The 23333-nt window shown below is 48.5% G+C and overlaps 1 protein-coding gene across 6 annotated transcripts in view; it reads right to left on the reverse strand.

Annotated features, from left to right (window-relative positions):
- The window catches only part of ACSL1 (acyl-CoA synthetase long chain family member 1), an 877045-nt gene that overhangs the window by 760414 nt on the left and 93298 nt on the right, over positions 1-23333 (reverse strand). For 4 of the 6 annotated variants that reach the window (XM_069631504.1, XM_069631500.1, XM_069631503.1 and 1 more), the window contains one exon: positions 5947-6173. In XM_069631504.1, the coding sequence (XP_069487605.1) occupies positions 5947-6144 (198 nt within the window). In that variant the 5' untranslated portion in view covers positions 6145-6173. Of the gene's footprint in view, positions 1-5946; positions 6174-8242; positions 8503-23333 lie in introns of those variants that run through there. The other 2 variants (XM_069631505.1, XM_069631501.1) reach the window with 2 other exon arrangements.

The raw sequence follows: 23333 nt of genomic DNA on the forward strand, positions 1-23333 counted from the left end.
ATCTAGACGGGGGGGGGGCTCGTACGCCACAATAAAGAGCTCCATTAATTTGGCTTCCAGTTGGAAGCAAGGCAACACATAGCAACATGGTCCGCGATAACATTGTCCGATTAGTAAATGACAGAAAACAACATTTATAGCCACCAGGTTATATAGTACAGAAGATAAGTGTCCTGCCTACAAACCTGACAGGGTTTTCGAGCCTCTCGGTCGGTGGCAAAGCATAATTTCACGGACAACACTCAATATTGCTCCTTTTTGGTGCAAAATTATGACAAATCAAAATTTAACAGGAGCACGGGGGCGGACGAAATAGAAACAGCAGGCCAACATTTGTTTATGTAAAGGGGCACGGGGATGCTTATACTCGAAAGGGGTATGTGGGTAAAGCTGCAAAGTTGCAAAAACCTCTGCAGACCCACGTTGTCCACACCCGGTCAAGTGGCTCAGCGAGTAGAGCGCCAGCGTCGACAGCCGTGCAGAGCCTGTTGATGCAGGTTTGAATCTTGGCAGGGCCTAACTCAGCCTTTTATCCCTCCAAGGTCAATAAATAAGCAACACACGCCTTGGGCAATATTATTCACAATCCAATGAACGTTACATAAGCCATTTGATATTTCTTGAAGGGTTTTTCCATAATACTGAAACTGGATCGCAGATAAAGTGCACAAAGTTGGACGATACAGGCCCAACAACAGCCAGCTACCCAAAGCACGCAGCAGCATAGACAAGTTTCATGCATACAGGATTTTGTGACACACAAATTGAATGGTGAAGGATTAGTCACATGTTCACAAAGACAGTTAGGTAACCGCACAAAGTTCAAAAGGGAATAAAGTATTTCCAATTCTTTTACTTAAAACAGGCAAAGAATGATGGCTCCCAAGTGAAAACCACAAGAACCCACAACACCACCACAGAAGCCCAAATCACCCCACTTGTTGACGGCAATAGAAGCAACCGTGCATTATGGCTCGGCCTGGGTCAGGGAAAACATACGGCCTACCTAAATAAGGGGTAAGCTTGCCACCAGGCCTGGAGAACGACCCAACCCCAACAAAGAAAAGAAAACCGACAGAAGGCATGGGAAAAGGTAACAAACAAAAAACTGTCTCAATTATGTGTAAAACTGAGTGAAATACAACAATTATTGCTTGAAATCAGGGAAACAGCCACCTCCCCCAGGCGGGACCATTTCCCCAAGCCCCACCACCCCACTTGAACCCAACATCATTATAGACCCCCCCCCACAACAATATTAACACCACCTATGTCACCAGATTTAACAGCGCCCCTGCCACTCACAACGACAACACCAACAGCAGCCGCTACAGGTCCACTTGCACCAACAGCGGCATCAACAGATCCGACAGGTGCCCTGAAAGCATGAGCAAACACACCGGGGAAGACGGGCGGGGGGGAGCAACAACCCAGCAGACATGTTAATGATCAGCAGTGCCCAACTAGGCCTAAAGCTGAAATCCTTCCAAACAGAAATCCTGAACAGATACAAAAGATGCCTGGCATGGAACATTGACATTACAATCAAAGAAGCCATATGGGCAAAAGAGTTCATCGAAATCTTTTCACTTATAGAAGCGCAACGCAAAGGGATAGATGCTTTCAGGGATCCCAAAAAGAGAGGAAAAAGCCATAGCTAGGAACGCCCAGGTAGAACAGAACTGGGACAACTGGTTACAATCTTTCGCCATCCTAGCAACCATCCATGTGGAAAAATTCCCTAGAGATGGCAGACAACTATGGGCATACATGGACAAGATCAGAGAAGTAAAAATAGTACAAAAGGGGAAAAACCTGGCTTGCATATGATATTAGATTCAGGCAGAGCATGTCAGAGGCCAGCCATAGAATGGGACGAGGTACAGAATGATCTATACATGCTAAACGCCAGCCTCCATCAGAGGAAGAGGCCAACTAAGCAATACCCAAAAACAGAAATTCACAGGGCCCCAGACATTCTGAAAATGAAAAATATAAGAAGGGAGAGCAGCCCTTTCAGAAGAACCAGCCATGGGCGGCTAAATCTAATACCCACAAACAGAACAAAAACCACCCCGCCAAAGCCAATATCCCAGGCAGGAACTTTGGGAAAAATCAGTGCAACTGGGGGAAGGAATGCTGGTACAAACACACGTGCACCAACTGCAACGGTGACCATGCAGCAAACAATTGCACCAAACTCCCAGCCAAAAACGCAAAAGCCTAGCAGCAACACCCCCCCCACCCCGACCAATCCCATTTCTAGAACCAGGGAGAACCCCCACCAATCCTAACAACTTTAGAGATGCACTGAGGAACTACCCAGATAAAGAAACCAGCAAGGCTATCCTGCAAGATTTCACCAATGGTTTCATCATCCCTTTCAAAGGGACAGGGACACAAAAAAATCCCAAAAAACCTGAAATCAGCCATGGACAACCCAGAAATGGTAGAGACCAAAATTGAGAAGGAACTACTACTAGGCATGATTGCAGGCCCCTGGGACTACATGCCCTTTGCAGAGTTCATAGTCTCCCCACTAGGCTTGGTCCCCAAACAAGAACGTGGAAAAATGAGGCTAATCCACCACCTGTCCTACCCAAAAGGCCAATCACTGAACGATGGCATCCCGCACACAATCTGCGGTATCCTTCACACACTTCCAAGAAGCAGTGAGACTCATACAGGAGTGTGGTACGAACACCCTTATGGCCAAATTGGACATAGAATCTGCTTTCAGATTACTGCCAGTCCACCCAGACTCAGCAATGGCTAGGGTTCACTTTCAAAAACAAATTCTATATAGACCGATGCCTCCCCCAGGACACTGGCCCAATTCATGGCAAATGGCAGGGTGGACAATAAACATCACCCTCCTAGAAGTATTTCCCATTTGGCTAACCATACACATCTGGGGCAGGCAGCTAGCGAACACGGAACTCTTGGTCTGGTGTGACAACATGGCGGTGGTAGGCTCCATAAACAGAAGATCTACCAAATGCAATTTAGTGCTGAAAGTACTACGAGGCATTACAGCAGTCACACTGCAGGAAAACATTGTGGTCAAAGCAAAACTCATCGATGGAGCAGACAATATTGCAGATGCTTTATCTCGCTTTCAGTGGCCAAGGTTCTGGGAGCTAGCACCACACGCCCGAAAACAGATGACGGCAATACCAGCTGAATACTGGTCAATAATGGGAAACTAAGAAAAACGGCATCAACGCCAGTGCCAGAGAGCCCAGGCCAGGATGCCCAACAAGAACCAGGCACCTCAAAAACAGGTGCCAACATCACGCTATCCACAGAGAACAGGAACCCTGGCACGGGGTTCCTAACAGAAATGGTCGAGAAGGCATTGGCAGGCACTACCACAGTTCAATACAGTAAGTGCCTACAAACCGTATTCAAAGCTACAGGTTTAAACCATGTAGAATTAATAACGATTAAAGACATAGAAATATTTTTAAAATGGGCTCACAACCAGGGTTTCAAGAGGGATTGGGCAAAAAGACACCTGGTAGCAATTTCATATTTTTCCAAAATACGGGGAGACTCAGATCCCACTCGGAACACTCTGATCTCCTACGCCATGAAAGGCTGGGGCAGAACAGAGGGACCCCAGGTAGACACCCGCCGCCCCTTAGATTTCAACAAACTAATAAAAATAGCAGAGCAACTGGAGGCCATATGCTGGCACCCCTATGAGACCATGCTATATAAAAAACAGCATTTTTTCTAGCGTACTTTGGGGCCTTCCGGGTAGGGGAACTCATTGCCTCCAGCACAAAAGCCAACAATGGGTTAGGCATCATGGAGGCAAGGGTCAGACAAGACAGCATCAGCATAGACATCCAACAGTCCAAAACAGGGGCCAAAAGAACCATCAATATCTGCTGCATCGACGAGGCAGAAAACTGCCCGGTGTGCATCACCAACCTTTACTACGCTCAAAGGCCAAAAATGGGGGGGGGTTCTTAATCCACAGGTATGCTTCGGCACGAAGCCGCTACCAATTTAAAGGGGTGCTGATGAAATCAATCAGCAAAACAGGATGGGACCCTAAAGATTTTGGCACCCGTTCCTTTAGAATCGGGGCCACCACCTCAGCATGGCAAGGAGGCCTGGCACCAGAAGAACTAAAAACATAGGGGGATGGAACTTGGATTGCTACAAAAGATAAATCAGACCACAGCTAATATAGCCCTCCACCCCCCCCTTTTTCTCTTTCGCTCCACCCCTCCAGAAACAACTGCCGGGGAGAGGACACCACTCCGATCAGCATGGATAGTCGGCCACTCATTCGTCTTCAGGACAGGCCGATGGGCAGAAGAAACTAAAGAGGGTCCACCCTTTAGGAACACCATAGCTTTCTGGTGGGGATGCAGAGGTCTTAAATGGGTCGACATCCACAACACACTAGCAAAGCTGGTCGCATACAGAGACCCGCCAGAATTCCTGATCGTACATCTAGGGGGCAACGACCTAGTGTCTGCAGGAAGGAGAAAACTACTGGAAGAGATTTGCTCCTCCTTAGCTAACATTTTGCATAACTGGAGGGACACAGAAATCTACTTCTCGGCCATCCTGCCCAGAAAGAAATGGTGGGGGCCAATTGTTACAAATCAATAGACAGGGGGGTGGAAATAAGTTGTATAACACGAGGCCTGGGTTTCATAAAACACCCGGCTATCACGTTAGGTGACCCAGATCTGTTTCTTAAAGACGGCACCCACCTATCAAACCAGGGCATGGAACATTTCTTCCGAGAAATTACAGCTACCCTAGCCTCCGGGGGTTGCCAGTAGAGATACTTTCGGGGGAACATGGTCAGCCAGCAACCTGCCCGTGTGTGGCAGCACGGGCCAGAGGAGGTAACCTCTGGACCCGGTGCCCAAAAGTAGGATATTAGGATATGTGATTGTTATTCCATAACCATATCTGCACAATCAAATCCTATGGCCTTGTATTGCCAAAACTTGACAAATGTGTGCTCTTGCTTATTACTGGTGAGGGTAAGGGTTTGGCCCATACAATTTGCATGCATATAGGTTCAGCAGTTATTGCCCGGACCAGGCGTCTCCATTAGTAGTGGGCGCTTGACAGAAAATGGAGACAAGCAATCACCATGTGGGTCCCCTCCCAATCCCAGAACTGACAGTGAACTACTTGAGGTATTCGGGTCAGAGCCCTCCTCCTGCCTTGGCATCTTCAAATCCTGCGAGTTTTCTAAGGAGCCTGTTGGCCTCTCACATGTCTCCCCCCGCCCCCACATTTGATTCTGGTGCCCTCATTACCTTCAGGATTTCAGCGGCCGTTAGTGCTAAAATGTTTGTTAGTGGCTGTTCCTCCATTAGGCAAGCCAAGTCTTTATCAAGGTGGGATGACCCTCTGGGAATAATGAAGCTTTTTTTATGCAGCCGGTGCTAGTCCCCTTTTGGTGGTAGCTGCAACCATTTTCCTTTTTAAGGCTAAAGTTAGTCTTTTACATTCAGTTCCCTTTTTCGCGGCGTTGGGCCAGGCATGAATGTTAACCTGCTGGACTGAGGGAGGTGGCTTGGGTATGATCGCCTGAGTAAGAGGACTCAGACTTGGTTCTGAGTATGTTAGCAATTAGCACACATGTCCCCCTTCCTACACATCATCGTTTTTGCTTGCAGTCTGGACCTTGGGGAAAAGATTGGAAACTGCGCCATCATTTAAGCGTGAATTTTGTGTCGAATGCTTAAAGAGCACGTGCACACGCACGTACAACCCCTCATTTATTGGACTCGGAAAATCGGGGCTTTAAAAAAAAAAAAAACAAAGCCGCGCTTTTTTGTTTCTCCGTTAGTGCCCCAGGAATCAGCACCCCCACGGCTGGGGAAGTGAAAGACATTGACGACGACAGGTGGCCTGAAACACAACCAGCAACCAGAGGAGCTGCATATAACTAGGTGCACTTACCACTACCTCCACCGACTGCGCTGCCAAGTCACAGGGGGGCTTCAAGGCCCTCGGCCGGGTGGCATACCAGTAGGTTGTGATCGCGGCAAAGGCGCCGAAGCCCATCAACGTGGTGTTGGTGGGGAGGGTGCGCACATACTCCCGGACATCGCCCAGCTCTGGCAGCCGCATGTGTCTGAACAGTTCGTGAGCTTGCATTGCGTCGGATATCCCCTCCTGTGGTCAACCTGGAAAAGAGAGCGGCGCAATTAGGAACATGGCTTCAAGCAGTCAAGACGCAGCCCCCCTACCCCCCCTACCACCCGCCCCCATTGCTAGAGATAAGTTCCCTTTTATACCAGAGCAAATAGCTAGCAAAAAAGATGGGTGGAGGGATATGGAAAAGGATTCCGAATATTCAAAATCCATGGTATTAGGACGGACCTTATAGGTTCTACGGGCGGAGGCAATTGTCCCCACAAAGTACCCTTCCATATTGGGCGAACTCCCAAAAGCAGTAATGATCTCGGCCCACGATTGGTTACATGCAGGTGGAAAAGCAAATGGAACTTCCACTGCTGGTGACCTTGAAACACGATCCGCCCCGTCCAGTGTAAAGAAAAGCAGCGACCACAACCCCCTCCCGACCAAAGCATCTGCCCTGCTGAGTCTTTGGGCTGCACACATTCACCGACAAATCACAAAAGACAGGTGCATAGTGTGATCAGAATGGAGAACTTCAAATCATAAACACTATAATTATTAGCATTCATTCATATGATAAAGGGAAAACGTATTAGAGCAGATCAAAAAGATCAAAAGAAACACTACCGAGGACATGGGGGTCCATGTTTGCTTTTTAAATTTGTGGCAAAAATTACCCCTCACCCTGAATAGGGGCAGGCAACTTGCCAGGTGCAGCACATATTTTAAAAAATTGAAATAATTCATAATTCGAACTGAACATATACCATCTCTGCAAAAATCCCCCCCAAACTGAATGTGCTAGCTTTCTGGACTGTCACTCCATATTAAATAGTACAGCATTGCAGGTGGATCCCTCGATACCGTTCAGACACTGCATTAGCAAAAGTACAGTTCATGTACATTGTATAAAAGCCAGTCCTGTTGCATCTCCAGATCATTGCCCCTGTACAGAGGTTCGTTCTTCCCAAATGAGACGATGTATTGTCAAAGGCTCAAAGCGGGTACGTCTTCACGCATTCTAAGGAGACTGTTCTGGTGCCCTTTCAATGTTACAAGCAGTTAACTCTCTACTTTAAGTTTGAAAGCACCCACTTAACGACTGCTGTGCGAATGAGTGGTCTCCTGCCCCCTCTCTAACCTTCCAATCACTCCCCCGGCAAGCAAGTACTAAACCCACATCACGATTTCAAAGGTCTAAAAATGTACGCAGGTGCTAACAGTGAAATTCTTCACGTTAATAATTGCAGGGTCTCTTAACATCTAAGCACAGGGGCCGCTTAACATCGGTCCTGTTCTACCCGGCCACGGCTCTGTAGGTCAGCCAGGTCAAGTCAACATAGCCCAATATTTCTTTACATGCCTGGTCAGCTCAATGGGGTTGTGCGCCTAGCCTATACTGTATCGACCCAACAGTGTTTTCCCTTAAGAAATTAAGTAGGGGTGTTGCTGCAAGACACGGAGAGTCAACTTTAACGGCTTGAGCACAACCACCCGCTACCATCACCCTTCACCAACTCAACAGCCGTCACATTCCGAAACATGCTCTTCCTTCACAAGAGTCAATGTTTGCACGACCCCCTTTTCATATACATCAGGGCTCGCTATGAAGCCCCCCAGAAGGTGTGAGCGGTCCCATCAGCCCTAGCGAGCTGGTTAAGTCCGTAAAGGGGCAAAACACGCGCGACATGATCGGGTGTTAAACAATGACTCGTGCTAAACAAAACTGTCAGCTAAAAAGCCAGCCCTACGAAATGCAAATGCTTCATTTTTACGACCGGTTCATAAGAGCTATACAATCCCACCACACCCGGTACATCCATTCAGTTCACGTACACATCTACAGGAATCTCCGTGGCATCTGGTCTATTCCAGCAGAAATAGTATCCGCAGAGAGCATGTCTGACTGGGGCGCCTCGCCACACCGGGCGCTTCCCCACACTGGGCAATGCGGAGCAATACAAGCGCGGGGATGCGGTGTCCAGTCACAATCTGGCATTTCTATCGTGTACAATTCAAGCAACAAGCTACCTGGTAAACCAAACCAAAGCAAGACGGACAGTAGCATCACAAGTGCAAATTAAAGCAGAAGCCTCCACGATGGCCCACTCACCAGCTGCTGTCTTCACTGGCGAGTCCGACTCGTGCACACGCCAGAAACAGGCATGAAGGGAAACGTCCCAGTACCTCCAGCCGGCGCTTTCTGCAAAGCCAAGGTCTCCCAGGACATCAGTCACGTGCTGAAATCTATCCCCACTGCCCAGTAGGCTAAAGGTAAATCGCAGACGGGTCTCTCTAGGCTAGCGAAGGCGCAGAGGGCAGTGATAAGGGAGGGCCCAGTCACTAGAGGCCCGCCAGCAACTAAAGCAGCCACTGTTGCACAAAACACTACGAGGCCGACAGGACGCTCCTTAATGAAGTGGGCGGTCAGCACCTCTTCCAGGCACACTTTTGGGAAACCTGACAACTGCACAAAGGCGTGCCTATTCCCAGTGCCATTAACCAAGCAGTACGATATAAACGCATCACTAGTGCAGGTTAGTGATTTCAGTTTCTTTCATGGTCTTTACACCACTGACAAACTTGCGAATGATGGCAGTAACATACAAAAAGAGATGAAACAGATTGCGATACACCTACTTTCCTGTTCTTATAGAGTGAAGACGTTTCGGCATTCCTCTAAGCAATGATGATTTATATGGTTGAAAAGTAAAGCTTAATTACGTTATTGACCACTAACTCGGGCCAGTGCACCTTTCACCTCAGTCCACATGCTTACATGGTAGTGGGACAAACGGGACATCTCCTTTGTTGGTTTGTGTTAACTTGCTAATCATGACAGTAATACATAAAAAAGGGTCAAACGGATAAAGTGATGAACTATCCTAGTGTGTTTTTTATAGAGTGAAGGAGTTCCAGCACTCCTATAAAAGCAACGATCCATACGTTTGGAATCCGTACATCCTAGCACGTCCAGGACCAATTCATGTTAGCACACTTTCACCCTTCTATCTATTTGCCTACATGATATTAAGTCATGGAAAAAAAATGACATTCCTTTTTATTTATTTTTTCTCTAGTGTCTTAGAACTGGACTTCGGGGTTCTTGTTTTTCAAACTGAGTCCACATCCTGATAATCCCCATTTCCTCTTTACCTTCTCTCCTCTGCTAATCTCAGAGTTGCTTTGATTGGGTACTAGGGCCATATGCATCCTCAGGGCCCTGACCTACCACACTCAATTGCCCCCCACTTCTGTCTATCCTCAGCGCACCCGGCGTCCAGGAGGCTCGCACTTACCTTACCATGCACTCATCTGCTGCTCTCCCACAGGCACCCCAGCACCTACCCCCACTCCCCCTCCCTTTGCACTTGCACGTTCCGAATACTCACGGCATAGTAGGTTCGTCCACTTTTTCCCGTCCATTGTATTTATTATCTTATGTATTTTAATGTGTCTCATGCTGTGTAAGTGCTTAACAAGCGAACAATAAAGTGACGCGAGCGCAAGGGGAAAAGCACTTCCTGCCTTAGGACGAAACCCGTGTAGATGACTACAAGGCTGCATTATAAGTCTTGTTTCTACTTTTTCATCTTTAAAAATCAAGAACTGTTAGAAGTGGAGTGACCACTTGACTTGTATCAGATGAATCTCCAATCATCCTAGACTATGCAACATACCCGACTACCGGAGCAATGACAATATTGATGTAATGTCAGGGTATTGATGGACAAGTCACCCACTACTAACCCCCAATCACACGGATGAGCATTTTATAGAGTATCATTTGCCCCCTTTTTTAAATGAGGGTTTGTTTATTTTTACATGATAAATTTGTATTAAAAGTATATTTTTCATATGTCACTTTTTATGTATGTTGACCAAGTAATTAGGTCAGGCATCTGTGTATACACAGGTGTTAAGCGCAGAAGGAGGGGTAACCAGTTACCCATTTGTTTAACATTTAGTTCAGTGCTTCCATGAAGGCCCAACATATGACCCAAAGATCTAGGTAGAAGAGTACAACCACTGGCACCCAGAATCGCCAGCCGGCTATCCTCCACCGGCCACTCTGCAGAACACTTACTCAGGCAGGCCAACGCAGCAGCCTTCCATGCATGCATTGCCACATGCACCTATAGTAGGCAGAATACGACATCTCTCCCTCAGCACATATTAGACCACCAATGAAAACGTGACACTAAGCCTGAGCCCCCAAATACACACTCTTCACACTAACAAAAGCAACTCTACAGGAAGCCATCTATGCCCAGTAAATGACCCCAGGAGCCCCAAAACGAATCAACGCAGCCCTTACAATCACAAGTGAAGTTCCCCACAACAACGTGCGGTTCACAGCCAACAGAACAAAAAGTTACACCAACCACCATCTTCATTAACACACCAAGCGACGCACAGATGCAGCAGCAATGGGGTCCGCTGAAGTAAACAAAGGAACAGCCACAACTGTCGCACCAATTGACAGGATAGCAACTAATAAAACAAAAACTCCTACCCAGGGGTCCAGGCCTGCCACAGACTAGTACCGACTTTCCCTCCCCTTAGCAAAGAAACACACCCGACCCCACCAAACTACACTCCTTTTACCCCATGGTCCCAGACCTGCCACATCAGAGCATAAACCAATGCTCTCCTGTGAGCAAACCTTAACACACACCACGGATCAGAACTCCCCAAAACAGAGTGAGTGAGTGTGTGTGTGTGTAATCTGCTTGTGTCAGGGTTTCCATTGCTCCGTCTCCATTTACATGTCTTCTGGGTGTCGGAGTGCGGATGAACTTCCTAGCAATAAAACACCTTTAAAAGTACCTTGCTTGGCATCTGTACGATCTGAAAGAAGCCAGACACAGTGGCATTTTAATTGTTGGTTACAGTCTTCTCATAAAAGAAAAAAATGGGTTGGGAGGAATACTAAGAGGTTTCCCTGCCCCCAACAAAACTAAGGATCCTCGGTCATGATGTTAAACCAAAAAGCGTCCTCCATCCTGAGTCCAAAAGCCCTAAACTGACCTATATACGCTTTACTCAATGTAAAGTGCAACTTCAGGATTTCTAAAATGATACACTTATAGCTTTCTTTCAACATTCCAAAACAAAGTTCGAAGGTGCAGAAAACAGTTCCACCAGAAAAGGGGTCTTCCTCCCATAGAATTCTTCTGGTGGTTTGAATGTTACTTTCTCATAGTTCAAGATTGTTCAAGGCAAAAAAACTTTCCATGAGACTCCTTTAAGCACAGTTCTTTTGAATGTTTCCTTCTCTCACTCTCTGGATCTCAGTTATCCTTAAAGCAGTATGGTTCTTCCCTTGTCCATTGATTGTCACTGTTCCACAATTTCAAGGAGGGGTTTGGACCACTGAGCTTTCTTAATCCTTTTTCCACCCCTGTGTACTCACCTGCCAGGAAACGTAACAAAGTTGCAAATACCCTTAAAAGGGGCATGGTTCTTTCCCTTTTATACCGGTTATCACTATTCCACAATTTCAGGATGGGTGATTTTAACCTTTACTTTTCTCACTTCTCTCTTAACCCCGTTTTACTCTCCTGCCAGGGTATCTCACTTTGGTGCGGGTCCCAGAATCTCACTATACTGCCAGGGCCTTTCCATTCTCGATTCACCGTCTTGTATCCAGGAAATTGTGTTTTTCAAGTACTGGGTCACTGACCCTTTCTTACTAATGTTCACATGAACTATTCCAGTTCCTATAATGTGGCAAACATCTCTCAGCTCTGTTCCTTTGTAAGCCGGTTTCATCAGCCTATGTGCTATGTCCTGCAGTCTGCTCGCCTTTGGTGTCGCAACCAGCATCAAACAAATTGGGGATTCAGCAGCAGTCTCAGTCTCTCTCTCTCTCTCTCGCGTTCTGTTGAGCTTTGTCAGTTTTAAATGTCCGGGCATTGGTTGGCATTTTCTGAACGAGTTTTTGGCATACCGCTTCTGGTCATCCTCATTTCATTTCTCCATCCCTTGCTTCTGGTCATCCGCATCACTCCATCCCTCTTCCTCGTCTCAGTGCTATACAAGAGGGGGTAAATGTTCTTGGCCATGAAAACCCAGGGTTTCTCCATCTACATTACAATAAGCCATACAGGAATGTTGCAAAGGCACATGGGTGACATTAAGAATGACAGCGTCATCCCCCCCCCACCCCCCATGGGATCCTCCCACAGATAGCCACCCCCAGGATTAGAGTCAGTTAGATTCTGCCTTTCCCTGGTCAATTAAGATGTTGCCCTCCAGGGAATCAGTGACAATGTTGCTAAATTCGTCCCAGATCGCCACAACATTTTGGCAATGAGTGGTTCTTCGTCACGGACTGGGAGACTGCTGGCAGGGGGAGCAGCAAAACATAACATGCACTGCCTCTGGCCCCTCCCCCCCCCTCCCTCAAGGAGATTTACCCACACAGAGAAGGCTGTAACCGGCAGTGCGGACTCAGTGCCTCCAGGAGGGTGTCAGTGGTCCCAAAGAGGTCCTCAGTCTCTGTGCTGGGTGGTGGAGGCAGGCAATCTGTCCCGGGGTGGCCTGCAAGTGGAGCAGACCACATGCGGCAGGCTGTCTATGGGTGTCCTAGAGGTGCACACTCACCTGTGGATGCTGGAAAGTTGGTCAGAGCCATTCTCAGGACAGCAGTGGCTGAAGGAAGATTCACTGCTGTTGTGTAGCAGGTTTCCCAGTTTTGTCATCAATGGGGGCTGTTGGAGGCGGCCCGATGTTAGTGCGAGGACCAGGGCGAGGCACCTCTGGAGCCCACGCTGGAGAGGTGAGCACAGGAACGTTGTGGGTGCAGGAGGTCCTTCTCCCTGCAAATGACGATGTCACCTTAGAACAGCGACACATGCAGACTCTGCAGACACAAATGGTGCTTGCCGTCCTATGAGCAAGCAGAGTATCTGCGGCATCTCAGTCACAGCTGATGTTGCTGGCATAAGAGGACTCTGGTATGGTGCCAGATTGTCACTGCCAGTGCTCTGAGCCTTCCAGTCAGACCCTGAGTGGGCAGTTCTTGGCAATGGTGGAGTGCAGCCGAAGCTGTGAGACAGCGGGTCCCCAAGACATGTGGCAAGAGCAGCGCCGTCTGGTTGTGGTGCGTGTCTTAAGGGAGATTGGTTGGCACCTGTAGTATGTGAGGTGTAGGTGCATCACTACCAGGCAGGAAGCAACTGGACTTTGACTTGTGGTATGGTTCATCGACTCTGCCAGGTTGGACTGTGGCTAGTTGGTAGGGTTTTCATTCGCCATTTCGTTGTCTGTTTTGGCCCTTTTCAGTTTAGGGATTCAGGTTTAGTGTACTACCGACCATGCCAGCTCCACTCAGCCAATGCTCTCCTCTCGCGTTCCATGAGGGAAGCGGCTCCACTGCATGCGGACAACGGCACAGGGTCAGACCTGGCCCGCTGGATGCTGCTGCCTTCCGGAACTCCTTGCCTGCTGCTGTGGGCCCCCGTCACAGGTGTTGCGTGCTGGGCATTAGTCAAGTCACATGGCACGGGGGGTGATTAGTTGAATATGGCCCCTCTGTTTTGTCAGCCAGGATTCAAATCACCAGATAAAGGGTTGTCGTCCCTGGCCTACTGCTCTCACCAACCACCACACACACACACACACACAGAACTCACTAACTCACTCCGTCCAGCCAGCCAGCGAGAAGCTGGAGATTCCCCACTTGTCGCCCCCCCCCCTAGCTGGCTGGTGCAGATGATGATGAGCTCTAAAACAGTGTTCATTACTGCTGCTTCCCCTCGCATCAAACCAGCGTGTCACCAAAATGTTGTGGGTTCGTACACTCTTCAGACACCATGCTAGGACGGAGAGCAAGAGGTCCCTTTTTTCCAGTGCTTTCATGTAGGCCCAACATATGACAAATACCTAGGTAGAAGAGAACTACTGGCATCCAGCAACCCCAGCCAGCTGGTTTCCAACTGCCACTCTGCAGAACACTCACTCAACCTTACGCACCAACATTCTAAGCATGCATGACCACATGCACCCAAGATTCTGCCAGGGGCTTGAGGGCAAAGACGTGCCCACAAAACAGAGGGGAGAAAAGTACAGGAGTGGAAGGAACAAGACAAAGCATAGACAAGTACTACAAACAGGCAAAGGCAGTGAACAGAAAGGGTCAGGTAGTACAAATCAGAAACTTGAGGTGTACACAGAATTGGGGAGAGTTTCCCACAGGGTCTGGTGAAACTCCAGCCTTCTGAGCGATTTACTGTTACAAGGCCCCACTGAGCGCTCAGGGAAATGAGCAGCAGGAGTGGGTGTCTATTTGGACCCCAAGGCACAAACAGTACTTACAAGCCTGAAGCCTGTACGGGTCCAGCAGGAACTGAACAATGACTGCAACCAGTACTGTTAACAATATGGAACTAGGGAAAAGACTGAAACGCAACAAGGAAGCCCAGCAGCCAAACTCTGAACCAAGGAATTACACAAGCACAAGCGAGGACAAGAACAGTAACAAATCCAGGGAAGAACAGGAAGTAAAAAAAGCAAGCAAGGTTCAGGACAGACCAGGAACAAAAGAGGAAAAGCAAGAAGAACAAAATGGTACCGGAGACTGGAATTGCAGACTAGGAACCAAGGGCCCGAATCAAGGTCCAGCAGACAACTATAGACCAGGAACAAGAAAACCAGGACTGAAACTCTGGACTAGGAAAACAGGACTGAACTGCAGACTGGTAACAAGTAATTCAAGGAACTGTAAATCTGGACTGGAATAAGAAGGGTAGGAGTGCAGACAGATAAGGAAACTCAGGACTGGAAACTTGAAAGCTAAAGCCAGGTAACATGGACTATGGACATTGAACAAGGAACTATGGGCAGGGGAACAAGACAATTGGTGGTGGAGAGCAAGGGGCTGCAGACAAGGAAAAGAGGACTTCAAGCATGGGGGCAGGGCTGCCGTGCAGGAAGCACAGAGGTGCCGGACAGAAGGCAGGGGAGTGCAGGCAGAGAGCAAAGGGCACTGGAACAGGAGCAGGTACTTGCAGCAACAGGACAAAGCAGAAATCCAAGTATCAAACTAAACGCTAGAGACCTGTGCTCCTGCAGGCAGCTGCTTAAATACAGACCTGCCTTGTGCGGGAGCAGACTCATTAGCACTACCTGTAGCACCACACCTGAAGGTAATCTGCCTCCTCCCTCTGGTCATGGGAAAGTGAAAGCAGCACTGCTCTCCAAGGCTTCCGGGGGCTGTGGTTCTAAGACTGCTGCATAGGGATAGTCGGGGAATGAGAACTGCCACAAGATGCATTTTGAGATATGTAGTTTGTGAAATTAAACAAGTACTAAAGTCTTGCACACAGAAAATAAAAACAACCATATGAATAGGCATTGTCTGGGGAGGATTATGGTGATGGAGTCCCAAATATTCCACAATGGGTGCCAACTGGTACTCCAGTGGCGCAGTCACGACAGATTCTGGAAGGCAGAATACTACAAATGACTAGTCGCAAAGCAGTCCACTTGAAATAACAGTACATATACTGTGGTATGATGAAAAACAATATTGTTTCTTAAATATGCTTTATGAAATCGATCCACTCCTTCCGCTGTGGATAGACAAAATAAATGGGAGTGTTCCTTTTCCTTGGTCATATACTGGACACAAGAGTACTATAAATAATTGTATATCTGTAGAATGTACTTCATGGCTAGTAAGCCCAACATGTTGCAGTTATTTAGAATAGCAGAAGGCTTCTATAAAACTATACATTTTGCTCCATCTTCCAGGTAACGTGAGAACTTCCTGAAGTTTTGCGTGACTAAAGTTCAGTAGATCACTATTTGCCCGAAGCCACACCTGAGGGGCGGCCGTTAGATGGTAGCTTTCGAAATTCAGGGAAAGAGAAGGCCGAAGGATGAGAAGAGCGAGCGGAGGGTGGGTCTGAAAACCCAGTTGTGGATGCTGGGGAATGCGACATGAGCAATGCCATTTTAGTGACAATGGTGAGGTTTATTTCCCGGGCTTTGTTGTGAAAGTTGTCCAAGAAGGTGTTGGGTAAGAATTTGTAGAGTCCAACTGGTATGGGACTTCACAAGGCTTCTCTTGGTATTAGGTAACCCACCTAATAATATAGGTCTGTTCTGTGCTACACAGGTTGGTCGTGTGACTGAGCACCCAGGTTTATCCCAAGAGGGATAATGTGAGCCATAGAGCTGTACAATGAAATCAGTAAATACAGGTATACAAGTAAACACTTATAGTATAAATATGTATAAACACACAAGGATAATTAGGAAAACTTTAAAAAGCAGCAATTACTAATGGCATTAATCGTAAAGTTAGGATTCAATTCAACAAGAGAAATAAAGCAGAGGAGTAACTTAGTACGAGGGGGCAGTGCAGTGCATAGGATAAACGGTAAATAAATAACAATAAATAAGTGTGGCCAGCTGGTGGCAGGTAAGTGCAGACATTGGGTGTCGAGTACTAGTAGGAGGCAGTAGGGATACAGAAACAGCCCCAGAGTGCAGGGGTTGTGACTGGGGCAGTGCAGTTGAGCAACTGACGGGGAGGGGATCTGGGCCCGAGAACAGAGGGTAGCCAGATGACCAGCGTAGTTCCAGATTCAGCCAGGGATTCAGCCGAGGAGAGGAAGGAAAGAAGGTGGTCTTGAGGTGCTCCCAGAACCGGAGATGGTTCTCCTCAATTTTCAGAGAGGCAGGGAGGCTGTTCCAGCGGGAGGCCTCAACCGAAGAAAGATCTACCACCAACTTGTTGCTTGGAGAAGCGACTGACCCTGAGGGAGTGGAGGCAGATAAGCGAAGAGCTCAAGAAGGAAGATATTTGGGAAGAGAGTTGAAGGTATTAAGGCCCCAGACGGCCTTGTGGACAACGCAGAGCGTTTTGAACTTAATCCTCGCCGCCACTGGGAGCCAGTGCAGAGATTGAAGTCTTGGAGATACACAATCCCTGGGCTGGAGGCCAAGGACAAGTCTCAGTCCTGTTTTGGATGAGTTGCAGAGGGCGGAGATTAGAGGCAGGAAGATTTAGAAAGTCTGTTGCAATAATCCAGCCTAGAGAGAACCAGAGCTCTGGAGACAGTGAGCGTCTTGGGGGAAGGAGAGGAAAGGAAGAATACCCCTGAAGAGGTGCAGCTGGTAGTGTGACTTTAGAGACGTCAAATTTGAAGAGAGAAGGAGAGTGGCGTTGAGGACCACCCTGAGGTTTTTAGCCTCACATGTGGGAGCAGGAAGAGGGCCAAGAGAGGCTGGCCAGAGAGCGACAGGAAAGGAGGGAGCGGGTGTACCGATGAAGAGAATCCGTCTTACTGGCATTAAGGCAGAGATCATTGGCGCACACCACTCCTGGATAGCAGACACAGTCAGAAATGAGAGATGGAGAAGAGGTGGCTGAATGGGGCCTGAAAATGAGCCGAGTCATCCGCATAGCACTGAAAGTTGGGGCTTAGAGCGGCAATGCGGTGGGCAAGAAGTGCCAGGTATTGGTTGAAAAGCCAGGGGGAAAAGTTAGACCCCTCGGGAACACCGCAGGCAGAGTTAGCGATGGAGGAGAGGAAGGACCTAAGTTGGACCTGGGAGGGTCGATCCGAGAGGAAAGAAGTCAGCCAAGCCAGGGCCTGATCGGTGATACCCAGGGCATCACGAAGACGGTTGAGCAGGATGGCATGGTTGTGTCAAAGGCAGAAGAGTGATGAAGTAAGATGAGGACACAGAGGTTGTTGGAATCAAGGTTAGAGAGCAGGTCTTCACGGATGTTGAGGAGAACAATTTGTGCTTCTGGCAGCTCTGAAGCCAGACTGATGGTCATGGAGACAACCAACAGATTCAGTGTGAAGACTAAGCTGGGAGATGGGCAGCTTTTCCAGGAGCTTGCCCGGGAACAGAGTGATGGAAATTGGGCGATAGTTAGCCGGGCAGGATGGGTCAGCAGAGAGCTTAAGAGGAGGGTGCACGAGGGAGTGCTTCAGGGGGAAGGGACGACTCGGTGGCGAAGAAGTGGTTGCAGAAGTTGGCCAGAGCAGGGGCCAAGGTGTGGTCCTTAATGGTTTTGGAGGAAAGAGAGAGAGAAAGAGAGAGAAAGAGAGAGAAAGAGAGAGAAAGAGAGAGAAAGAGAGAGAAAGAGAGAGAAAGAGAGAGAAAGAGAGAGAGAGAGAGAGAGAGAGACCTGAGTTTTGGAAATGAGAAGCCAGAGCCATGCAGAGAGCCTGGGAGGGGACAGGAGCGGTAGAGACTGCAGCAGGATTGGGCAGTTCCTTGCAGATTTGAAAGAATTTGGCCAAGTTGTTAGATGCCGCAAAGATGCGGGCTTGGATGCAAGCTCTCTTCTTGGTGTGGACAGAGCCGGTATTGCCTTCGGACTAGGCGGGAGGCCAGTTTGTCAGAGGATGTACTGGAAGCACGCCATTTCCCCTCAGCCACCGGGCACTTGCGTTTGAGGGTGACTAGGTCAGAATCGTACCAGGAGTTGTGCTTGGCTTTGGGCTTCAGGCGGATCCTCAGGACAGGGGCAAGAGTATGAAATATAGCAGAGTGGCGCATGAAGAGACCCGAGGAAGAGACCCGAGGAAGAGACCCGAGGAAGAGAGCGCGAGAAGAGCCCAGAGGAAGTACAAGAAGCATCCAGGTGGATGTTGAAGTCTCCAAGAAGGACAAGTTGAGTGGTCGAGACCAGGAGGGAAGAGGAAAGGTCAGCCCACTCAGGAAGGAGGAGATCTGACCGGGTGGTCAATAGATGGTAGCCACAGTAAGGGAATGGCCAGGAGAGAGAGCCTGCAGTGGAGGCATTCTAACGAGGAGTAGGCCTGCGTAGGAATGACAGGCAGGAATCCACTCAGGAAAGATCAGGGCTACACCCCCTACGGAACAGTCAGAAAGGATCTTGTAGCCATCAGGGAGGAGAGTGTCAAACTTCGTGACACAGCTGGTCGTGAAACATGTCTCGGTGAGACAAAGGACATCCAGTTCTTGCAGGAGACGGCAGATGTCAGGAGCTGTGTTTGACTGCAGAGCAAGAGTTGAGAGTGGCAATATGGAGAAGGTTGCAGTCCTTCAAAGACTTCCGGGGAGGGGTCCAAATCAGAGGTACGCCCTGAGGAGGTGTAGAAGCCCGAGGGGGGGCAGGCAGAAGAGGAGGGAGGAGAGGGCAAGGTAGCCAAGGAAGGGACAGCAGGGGGAGGCAAAGAGGCCATGGGGAGAAGGGAGGGGACAGCAGGAGTTGAAAGGAAATTGATGAGGCGCGGGAAGCATCTATCGAAGAGGAGAAGGTTCGCCTAAGGGCCTTGGACCAAGACGGTACCAGTCAGGTAAACATTAATGATGGCCTTAGAGGAGTGGAAGGGAGCCAGGAGGGCCTCCCACCGGGTACCACCATTAATGGGAGAAGAGAAAAGAGTCCATAGGTCTAGCAAGGGAATGACAGAGGATGTCTGAGGATTTGCCTGGAGAAAGCCCTGGTAAAGGTATCAGCGATAGGGAGGCCTGGGTGGGAGGCCATGATGTACTTTTTCAACTTCTTCCTACCAGATTTAGAGATGAGAGCAGGATAGTCTATCGAGAAGCAGTTAGAAAAGATAGGAGAGACAGAGCACCATAGAGTAGGTGGTAGAGGAGAGAAGAAGATGGGTGTGGGAAAAGGCGGGGAAAAACACTAGGGAGGGACACAAGCAGAAGCGACAGAGGAGAGACAATAGTAGACAATTTGACAAGATGAAAGGAGCTGCTTCACAATGCAATATAAACAATGGAGGAAAATTACACCCAAGTCTGAGGTCAACTCACTCCCCATGCTAGGAAGCAGCACAATTGGCAAAAAGTAGATGTACCTCAAGCCCCACAGTACCTGTGAACTGAATAATTTGTTCCATCTGGTTCCTTCCTGTTGCAGTGTAGCAGGCCCTTGTTCCTGGTCCTTGGTGACGAAAGGGACTATGTCTGGCGGGCTTCTGCGGCAGCACTCGAGAGAGAGAGAGGGGCTCTGCAGCAATGGATGCTCCTTGGTTCAGCAGCCTTGTGGTTTTGGCGCCTTTTTCTCAGCCACAAAGAAGAACAAACTGCTATGGTTAGAAATTACTTGATCCCTCGGTCATGGACTCCGGATGAAGATGGCCTGCTTCTGTAGGGTCCTCTGGATGCCCACAAAGTTTGGTCCAGATTCGCACTTCCATAGACAATACACTTAATTATGGTCAGGGGGTCCCTAGGCATTGGGATTCTGCAGCCTTGGAAAGTCACAGGGGTTGCACCAAAATGAAGCTCGTTTTAAGGCTAGTTGGTCACACCAGCCCGAGGGACAAAGTTGTCCCATACGGGTCTTCCCAGTCAAAACGGAAACTGAGTCAGCACAGCTGCAAGGCTTCGCCAGGCACTTCGTGATGCAGGAGGATGCTGCTGGCGGCTCTTCAAGTCTTCGTCGGATGTTGGCCTCCAGTCGTCGACTGCCTCTAGTGCCAAAAACCTCACCTTTTAAGCAAGTTCCCATTCATTCACAGCCGTACAGTGCTTTAAGTGGGCCGGGGCCTGCCGGGGCCGGGCCCCGGCAGTCTCCAGAAAGTGGGGCTGAGCCGGGGCCCAGCCGGGGCCCCCCTCCCACACAACATTGCGGGATGCATTATCCCGCCGCGGCCGCAGCCGCGACGGGAGATACGCCCGTCATTATGTTGGCCAAGCTGACAGAAGTGCCAGCCAGCCACAGCGACGCTGAGGCTGGCGGCACTTCTGTCAGTTAGTGTAACTCCCTCTGATGACCCCTCATCAGGGTCATCAGAGGAAGTTACTGTCCCTTTGTTTTCCCTCCCCAGGTCACTGACCCCCGCGGGCTCCGTGATCTAATATGCAGATTAAATCATGGAGCCCGCGGGTTCGCAGAGGGTGAAAGACACCTCGGGCTCAGTGATAGCAGATAGATCACAGAGCCCGAGGTGCCTTTCTCCGTCGGCAAAGCTTTATAAAAGATGCCTTGAACTGTGTACGTTTCAAGCCATCTTTTATAAAAGGTAGAAATATTTCTATGTTTATAAAAGACGGCTTGAAACGTGCACAATTCAAGGCATCTTTTATAAAGCTTTGTCGACGGACAAAGCCACCTTGCGGTTTGTTTTGTCCGTCATGCCTTGAATTGTTTACGTGTCAAGCCATCTTTTAGAAACATAGAAACATGTTACAAATATCTATGTTTATAAAAGGTGGCTTGAAACGTACACAAACCATAGTAAGGTAAGCACACAAGTGTGCATAACTTACTATGGTTTGTGCACTTTTCAAACCACCTTTTATAAACATAGAAATATGTAACATTGCTATGTTTATAAAATATGGCTTGAAAAGTACACACCATAGTAGTACGCATACAAACATATAAATGCTCACATACATTTATATATTTGTTTGCGCACCTTACTATGATTTGTGCACTTTTAGGCCACGCCCACAATGAAAGCCACGCCCCCAAACGAGGGCCCCCCCTCAATGTCTTACCCCACTTAAAGCACTGCAGCCGTAGGCTGTCAATCACCCAGCAGGGCGGCTGTCCTCCTCGACAGCGAGCTGGCCAATAAGAAATGGTTTCACTCAGGCACACATAGCAACAAAGGACAGGGATGTTTCGGGACCCTCCCTCACTTCCTGTCTTTCCAGACACACTGCAGCCTAGGCAGGCTTCAGAGCTGAAGCCCGCCAAAGGCAAAACACACCAAGGACTCAAACCTGATTTAAACAAATCCCAGAAGGAATGGACAAAAAAATAAAAAATGGCGAAAACACTAAAAGACAGGGCCATTTTGAGAAAATGATCACGCTTGGTTGCTGTACTGCAGTCGAGTAATCAGCCTGCAGATACATGGCACGTGGTAGTAAAAAAGAAACCACTGCCACCAGCCATTCAAGTTAGTATAACAGAATGCTACGTGAGAAGCGGGCTAAAGGAGTTACTGTGCAACTCCCACCAGCACTCCAGATAGGGTGGTGTTTGCTGGACCCACAAAGAAAAAGGTAAGAGACAGGGGTCATCTTACTATTCTTGGGAACAGTAGTTCACCCAAGAAATGTTGTTAAACATTAAGGTAAGTGCAAGGGACCTCTCAGTGGCACTGCACAAAAGGTGCTGTATTTCCCAATGCAAAAAGCAGATGCCTATGAAGTTCACCAGACTCCAATAAACAGTAAGACAAAAATCCTAGTCAGAAAAAAAATAATAAAAAAGCACGAGTGAGAACCAAGTCCCACTCACTCAAGAGTTAAAATTAAAAAGCCCAGAGTCCAGCGAAAGAGCTGGGGGTCTCCAAGGTTAAACGGAATTTGCACAGAAATGACAATTCTCCCCAAGAGAGGGAGTCAGAGTGATTGGGTACGGGAGGGGCAGAGGCAGTGCATAATGGGTCCTTCAGAAATAATCTTGGGAGTTCCCTACAGTAATAGGATTTTTGGCTTTGCATATTTCTGCCCTGTAGGCTTTGAGTTGCTGGGCGTAGGCTATTCTAATCTACAGCGACAGGTCTGTCCCCCAATCTGCATTCTGGGATTTCAAAGAGGAGGTGAACCTTATACCGGTGAGAGGCTTGTGTTAGAGAAGGGTGTGAAAGGGGCGAGTGGGCTAAGAGCTTCAGAGAGCCATTGGTCAAAGTGGGAAATGGAGAGTTCACCCGACTGGAATAGTAGGATGGAAGGTAGGGACTCTGCCAGGGCTGGAATTACTTTGACTTTCTTCCATAGAGGGGAGTGGGTGCCTCTTGGGCTGTCGGAGGATGGAGGATCTACAGTCCAGGGTGAAGAATATTGCTGCATGGTCCATCCAGAGTAGTGGTGAGGAGTTCAGGAGAGCTGAATATGGTCTGCACAGTGGGTAGGTCCAGTTTTGTCAGATGAAGGGTTCCCAGGTTGTCCAGAAGGGATTGTGACATGGGGTTATGAGGGACGTCAAACCAGATATTGAAGGCCCATAGCATTGTGAGGGAAGGGCGATTGACCAAGATAGCTCATAAAGAGCTGCTAAGATTTTCTGCAAAGCATCTATCTGTTGTAGGCCAGGGGTCTATATGGTAACTGGAAGAGCAGAGAGTATTTGTGGGGGTGAGGAGAAATTGTACTAGGAGGGATTTGCAGTTCGAGTTGCAGGCTTGCTCCTCAGAGTGCGAAATGGAGAGGTAAGATTTGTACAGGATAGCAATGCTACCTGCCCTACTGGTTCTGTTATGCACAAAGAGTGTAGCCTGGAGAGA

Source organism: Ambystoma mexicanum, chromosome 6q, assembly GCF_040938575.1.
Source record: "Ambystoma mexicanum isolate Mex_15411 chromosome 6q, UKY_AmexF1_1, whole genome shotgun sequence".
Taxonomy (NCBI): domain Eukaryota; kingdom Metazoa; phylum Chordata; class Amphibia; order Caudata; family Ambystomatidae; genus Ambystoma; species Ambystoma mexicanum.